The sequence below is a fragment of the Elephantulus edwardii genome, unplaced genomic scaffold (assembly GCF_000299155.1).
Source record: "Elephantulus edwardii isolate Elephantulus edwardi_28Jun2011 unplaced genomic scaffold, EleEdw1.0 scaffold00185, whole genome shotgun sequence".
Taxonomy (NCBI): Eukaryota; Metazoa; Chordata; class Mammalia; order Macroscelidea; family Macroscelididae; genus Elephantulus; species Elephantulus edwardii.
Window position 1 is genome coordinate 2,298,963 of NW_006399935.1, and position 7,765 is coordinate 2,306,727.

The 7,765-nt window shown below is 40.2% G+C and overlaps 1 protein-coding gene across 1 annotated transcript in view; it reads right to left on the reverse strand.

Moving 5' to 3' along the window:
• LOC102843058 (EGF-like module-containing mucin-like hormone receptor-like 4-like) overlaps window positions 1-7,765 on the reverse strand; it is a 41,937-nt gene that overhangs the window by 7,492 nt on the left and 26,680 nt on the right. Inside the window, exons 7-8 of the mRNA XM_006896413.1 lie at window positions 4,853-4,919; window positions 2,025-2,116 (exon numbers count right to left, since the gene is read on the reverse strand). Coding sequence (XP_006896475.1) covers window positions 2,025-2,116; window positions 4,853-4,919 — 159 coding nt within the window. The remainder of the gene's footprint in view (window positions 1-2,024; window positions 2,117-4,852; window positions 4,920-7,765) is intronic.

The following is a 7,765-nucleotide window of genomic DNA, read 5'->3' on the forward strand; positions in this document are numbered from 1 at the left end:
GGAAGGCCCTCTATGAGGTGGATTGATTCAGTGACTGGGGTAATTGGGATGGGAGTGTCAGAGACAGTGTGATTGGCACAGGACAGAGCGGAGTTTAGGGCTCTTGTACATAGGGTCGCTATGAGTCGCAGGCGACTCGATGGCACATAACAACAACAACACATTAATTTGTTGTATAGATATTTCTTTTCCGCTGGGGATTGGCCCCTTCTAACAATATGCTTCCAAGGAATACCTTAATTTAACATTCTCCAGAGGAGCCCTGTTTCTTCCTTTGGTAGTTCATGGGATGAATATTCAACAATCTTTTCCGACACCAAGACTGAAAGGTATTGGTTTTTCTGTCATGCTTAGAATAGTTTATAAAATATACTGCAAATCGTAAATAAAATTCGTGTAGTGTGTGTGTGTGTGTGTGTGTGTGTGTGTGTGTGTATAATGATATAAAGAAAAAGACTTGAAGTACTATAGATGATCAATATTAGTTACACCTCAACATAAGAAAACAAAACTCCGCACCATTGGAATAATAGACAACATTGTGATAGATGGAGAAAAGACTGAAGCTTTCAATCATTTCATGTACTTGGATCCACAATTAACACCCATAAAAAGAGCTGTTAAGAGACCAAAAGACTACTAAACTGGGGAAATTCTGCCAACAAGAACTATAAAATTCCAAAGAATAAAGAAATGAGTTTCAAACCAAAGGTGCGCTAGATTCAAGTCATGGTCTTTTCAATTGCCTCGTATGCATCTGAAAGGCAGGCAATGAATAGTGGTGTTAGTAGAGAGAACAGAATATAGCGTGAACTGCCAAAAGACAAAATAAATCTGTGTTGATTGAAGTCCAACCAGAGTGCTTCTTGGGGGCAAGTATGGTGAGAATTCATTTCACTTACTTTGTGCATATTCTTAGGAGGAAACAATCCTTGGAAAGAGACACCATGCCAAGAAAGGCGGAGGGTCAGGGAAAGAGAGGAAGATGCTCAACAAGGTAGATTGACACAATAACTGCCCTAATGTGCTTGAGCATGACAGAGGAGGAGAATGGTGCAGGGCAGAGCAAGGTCCAGAGCTTTTGTTCATAAAGTTACTACGAATTACAGTCCATCCAGCAAAACCGAACAAAAGCAGCATTATAGATATATATATAAATATTGTCTATAACAGAAACATTTTTATCAATAAAAACATTTTATTAGAAAATATTTAAATAAATATAAAATATATAAATATTTAAATAAAATATAAATATAGTAAATATATTTCTTTCAATATATATGTTGTTTTGTTAGTTGCCATCAAGTCACAGCCACCTCATGTGAACAGAGTAGATTTGCCCCAACAGTTTTTCACTGTGTTTATAGGGTTATCAAGGTTGTGACCTTTCAGAAGTAGGTCTTTGTTCCAAGGTACCTCTGGGTGGGTTAGAACTTCCGACTTTTAGATAGTAGCCAAGCTCTTAGCTGTCCATACTATTCAGGGTCTCCTTCAATTATATGTACATTATTGCCATTGAGGCAATTACAAGATTTGTTTTCATAGTTATTTTTAATATTTTGAAGAGGAATCTATGAAAATCAGGCATGATAACTCAGTCTAGAAATGGTGTAGAATGGACAATTATTGACCATCTCAGCTTTGATTTCATGTGATGACTATGTCACACAACGTAGACATTCAATGGACATTTACTGCATCAACAAAGTAGAGGACACAATAAGTCACATGAAATCATAGTTTATACCTTTTTCTACAAGTTATTCCTAACATACTCATTCTAAATTTAGTTCCAGGAAAACTTCTCACATTTCTAAAGGCTTCTTCCTTCCCAGGAAGAGGGATTCTGCAGAAACTCATCACGAGAACGATTTGATGGTCATGCCTCTGGAAACTCTATGAACTTCGACAAATGTCAATAGGTATAGAAAGGCTTCAGGCCTTTTGTTCACAGGGTCACTATGAGTCATGCTTGACTCAAAGGCAACCAACAACAACAACTGAGTCTGTAGCTCTCTTACCTGGTATTCTGAATGGTGGAAACATCTTTATTCAAAGAAGTGAGCTTGCTTTTCAAAATCCACAAAACTGTGAAGTAGAACACCAAATTGATCTGTGGAAACAACATGAAAAATGAGAATTTTCTTTTGAGGCTATTATTTGCCATCTCACTTGACATAATTATCTTTTATCTGCAGTTTGTTGTACTGTCATGACTTGAGTGTTGCTGTGTTCCTGAGAGCTGTGTTACTCACGGTGAACAGAATTCAGTGGGAAATTCCTAGTTAAAATAAAATAGAAAGAAGGCATGGTGATCTACTTCCGAAAAAGTGTCAATGAAAATTCTGTGTCTTACTATGGAAAAATTTCTACTATGATCCTAGGAGATGAGCTCCTTGAGTTGGAAAGCACTCAAAATACTCAACAGACACAAGAATGGCTTTGGTTGGACATTGTTTTTGGTCAGAATAGAACAAGATTTGCCAGGGAATCGTTTGTGAGTTGTAACAGTACGAGCAGAGTTGAGGTGACTTCAGAGTTTACAAACTAAGGACCCAGGAAGGTTCTGTTGACTAAAAGGAGGAAAGAACAACTTGGACGAAGAGCTTAAATCAAGAGTTTGGTTTGTATAATAGACAAAGTGCTAGTCAATAAGCCTTTTATTTTAAGAACTACCTTCCCTTTGTAACTTGATTTGTGTCACTGTTAGAACCTCTACTTGGAATATTACTGCTTTTAATTTTTGACTCATGTACTTTTAACATGTTAGTTAAATTTGTGTCTTCTAGGTTGCAGCACCTCCATGATGCATCTTCAAGGATATGAGCATGTACGGCTAAGCACAATTGATAACAGTGCATCTAAATTCCAAAATCAATCTCCACAATAGTCTATGTGTTTCCTATTGCCAAAGGGGCCCTTTAGAGTAGTGAGAGAAGATCTTCACCCTGAAACCTACAGCGTCCCTTTTCAGCAGGAAGTAGCTAAGAGAATACACCATCCCCTTTTCCTTATGAATCAGGGTGAAGTCTCTCTCAGGGAGGAGTGATAGGGAATGGCAAAGGACACACTGACAAAAGATATCAATCAGAACTCGTTTTGACAAGCACTGTGGCAATAGGACAATTAAAATAGACTTTCAAGGAGGAAAAAAGAGGAACAAACTGGGGGGGGGTGTTAGAGAAAATAGTGCAACAATGAATGAATGGAAATCCAAAATCTCTGTAAATGTTCATTAAAATTAATAAAATAAAATTTAAAACAATTAAAAAAAAGTTTGGTTTGAACAAGCTAAAATGCCTATGGTATATTCATGTTTAGCCGTCAGGTTGCTAGTTGCTACTGGGTAAGCACCCAAAGCCTGGTGACCCCTTACACAAGGGGAATAAATACTGCTCAGTGCACACTGTCCCCAGGATGGGTTTGCAGACAAGACCATTGTGATCTGTAGAGTTTCCAGTGGTAGATTTCTGGAATTAAATCCTCAGGAAACTTCCTAATTGGTCTTGGTCAGGAAGTTCTGTTGAAACCTTTTCAGCATTGTAGCAATACACAATACTCTCCTGACATGTGAAGTACACTGGACAGAAATGAACCTCTGAATGGAAGATGAGAAAGAAGATGTTACCATGGAACACTCCTGCCTCCTTTATGTATCAGGCAACCATGTTTCATGCGTTCGTGTATCAGGCAACCATGTTTCATGCGTTCGTGTTTAATTTGTTGCATCTGCATTGAGAAGAGAGGATCAGACTGCATGTATAAATTTGGGAGTTGTCAGAATATATTTAAGCAGTTACTAAAAGCCATAGACTGGAGGGGATCACAGAGAAGTGAGTGAAGGCAGAAAGGAGAGGAGATACATGGGTCAGATCTGAGCTCTGTGATATTGACAAACGAACCCATCATGTAGCTAAACAGAAATAGTCTGATAGTTGGCTACATTCAGAGTGTATTATCATTGCTAATGAAGTTGTATTGAAACACAGTTGCCTCTTTTGTCTCCTATGGCTGTTTTCTTATTAATTGATTGTGTTTCTGTACTGAATCAACAATCTGACATCTAAAGCCCTGTCTTGCACAAAGGGATTGTACTCCTCTAGTACCAGAGATTTTAACCCACTCAATAATATCACAGAAGCAAACACCATTCAATTTGCTTCTCATAAAGATAGCATCAAAGAAACTATGGAGTAGTTTTACTTTGTAGCGTATGGGATTGCCAACATACTCAATGTTATAAAGCAACAACAACTTGGCGTTTCTATTGTATCAAATAAAGCGTTTTCAAAAATAAACTCTTGCTAGTGAAAACCCAGCAAAGACAGATGAGGGATGGACCACATTAGGCTAAATTTCCTTAGCTTAATGTCATTTCCACTTTAATAGATAATAAGCATCATTCTCTGCCCTGAGCAACTCTTTTTGTGAGCCCTTGATAGATACAGAACTGATCTACAAGAGTTTTTTAGACTGATGTTTGTGAAAGCAGATCGCCAGGTACTTCTTCTGCGGAGTTACTACTTGGGCTCCATTCATCAACCTTTCCGTTAGCAGCCAAGGATTTAAGAATGTGCACCTCCAGGTCTCCACAAGTCAGCACTCTGTCATTGTTTCTGTTAGGTGCCCCACTATCATTCAAAGCAACACTACAAAGAGCAGATCTAAAAGCTTGCCCTACCCTGTGTCATCTCTGTTATGCCCAAGCTCAAAACTGTAGTTATTATGTCAATCTATCATGTTGAGGTGGGGCCCTTCTGACAGTACGCCAAAAGTATGTGAGATGAACAGTCACCATCTTTACCTTTGAATCCAGCACATCATTGAACACCTGCCCTTGGTTACCTACCAAGATAATGATGGCTACTGGCCCCATGAAGCTCCAGATGAAGCCTTTATCAAGCTTCAGCCAGCAGCTGTTGAGAAAGAAAGAAGAGTATTAGTTGCCCATCCCTAGGTAGAAGGTATCAGTTACCAGTTGTTGTTAGTAGATTCCGATGCCGAACTCTCTGGGACTGCAGTACAACTTCTTGCCACTAAGCCACCAGAGCTCGCCTGATGCCAAACTTTCTGGATTAAAATTCGAGCTTCCTTTGCTTTCACTAGTTATGCCAATTGTGCAGAATTTGGTGCTTCATCTGAATAAGCTGTTCTTGTTATAAAAGTAATGTGCCACCTTGTTGTTGTTGTTGTTGTTGATTGCCTTCGAATCAAGCATGATTCATAGCAACCCTATGAATGAAAGACCTGAAGCCCCTCTACAACTATCAACATTTATCCAAGTTCATAGAGTTTCCAGAGGCATGTTGTTTAGGAAGTGGATGCCACTCCTTATTCGTATATAATGTGCTTCATTTGTATAAAAAGCATCGTGATCATCCAGTGGAAAAGAAGTGTGCTGCTAGCCCAAAGGCAAATTATTCAAATCTACCAATTGCTCCTCAGGAGAAAGATGGGAAATATGCTCCCATATAGTTTGTAGCCTTTGAAAACTCTCTGGAAGGTCAGCTATGAGTCAGTTCCAACTCAACAACATTGAGTAATGAGTTACTGGTATGAGCATTAGACGTCACCATTGGAAGGTGCCCTCAGGTTGGTTCTGACCCCTAGCAACCTCACGTGCAACAGAATAAACGGTCACTCAGTCCTGCTTCGTCTCCACAACTACTGCTACATTTGAGTCTATTGTAGCATCTACTGAGTCAGTCTACATCTTTGAGTGTCTGTTTCTTTGTTGATGACTCTGTTTTACCAAGTATGGTGTCCTCATCCGAGTCTTACTTCTTCTTGATGTTCAAAGTATGTGAGGTGACATCTCGAGATTCTTGCTTCAAAGAAGCATGCTGCTTACATATCTTCTAAAAGAGATTTTTTACTTGTAGTCTAGAGTATATTCAACAATCTTCAACAACATCACAAGAGAAGAGCAAAGATGTCCCTTTCATGTAAAAAAAAGGTGTGCTCAACCCAACTCATGGTCTTTTCAAAAATCATCTTGCATGAATGCAAAAGCAAACAGCTGTAAAGTCTTTAAACATCACCTAGCACACAGCAAGCACTCATGACCACTAAATATCATTGCTTTCTACACTTGAACTCTCTGACTCTCTCTCTCTCTCTCTGTGCGTGTGTGTGTACATATATTTATGTGTATGTGCGTGTGTGTGCGTATATATGCACACACACACACATATATAGTATATATATAAACATGTGTGTGTGTGTGTGTATAGTTTGATACAGGCCATGGTCTTTGCAATCACTTGTTATGCGTCAGAGAGTTGGACAATGATTAGGGAGGATAGAAGGACAATTGATGCCTTTGGGCTGTGGTGCTGGAGAAGAGTATTAAATGTACCATGGACTGCCAAGAAAACAAGCAGATTCATCCTGGAGAGAGTTAAACCAGGCTGCTCCTTGGAAGCAAGGATTCTGAGGCTCCGTCTGACATGCTTTGGACATGTTGTAAGGAGGGACAGGTCCTTGGAAAAGAACATCATGCTTGGGAGGGTGCACGGACAGCACAGGAGGGGAAGACCCTCTATGAGGTGGATTGACAGTGACTGGGGTAATAGGGGTGGGTGTGTCAGAGGCAGTGCAATTGGCACAGGATAGAGCAGGTTTTAGGACTGTTGTACGTAGGGTCACTAGAGTCGCAAGCGACTTGATGGCACATAACAACAACACAACATTGCCACTATACTTATACAAAGGAGTTCTGGTGGCTTAGTGGTAAGAAATTGCACTGCCAAAGCAAAGATATGCTGTTTGAATCTACAAGCTGATCTATGGGTCGCTATGAGTCACTAGCAAATCGACAGCACATAAAAACAACAACATATATAGCTTAGATATTTATGTGTGTGTGTGTGTGTGTGTGTGTGTGTGTGTAGTTGTTGTTATGTGCTGTTGAGTCACCTGTGTCTCACAGTGACCCTATGTACAGCAGCTCTGAAGCCTATCCTGAGCCAGTCTCACTAATTCTGACAAACCTACCCCCATGGCCTTAGTTCCTGTATAGGATTGGTTCCTCGTGGCCACATGCCCAAAGTGTGTAAGACAGAGCTTCAACATCCTAGCCTCACAGGAGAAACTTGATTTCAGCCATATTTGTTTTCTTAGCAGTCCATAGTATGTTCAAGACTCTTCTCCAGCACCACAACTCAAAAGCATCAATTCTCCTTCGGTCATTCTTAGCCTTTGTCCAGCTCTCTGATACAAAGCAAGTAATTGTGATGATCATGGCCTGGATCAGTTGCACCTTAGTCTCTAGACTGACATCATTGCTTCTCAGATTCTGAAAAGGTCCCTGGCAGCAGAGATAGAGACAGATAAAGATAGAGATATATAGAGATAGAGATAGAGATGATAGAGATAGAGATATATATCAGAGAGAGAGATACATCGGAGAGTTGGACAGTGAATAAGGATGATAGAAAGAGAATTGGTGCCTTTGAGTTGTGGTGCTGGAGTAGAGTGTTGAATATACCACGGACTGCTAGGAGAACAAACAGGTTTGTCCTGGAGAAGATGAAGCCAGAATGCTCCTTGGGATCAAGGATTCTGAAGCTTCATCTGACATACTTTGGGCATGTTGCTAGGAGGGACTGGTCCTTAGAGAGGGACACCATGTTTGGGAGAGTGGAGGGACGACGCCGGATCGATTCTGTGATTGGAGTGATGGGAATGAGTGTGTTTGAGACGGCGAGGTTGGCACAGGACAGAGCGGAGACTAGGGCTGTTGTACATAGGGTCGCTATGA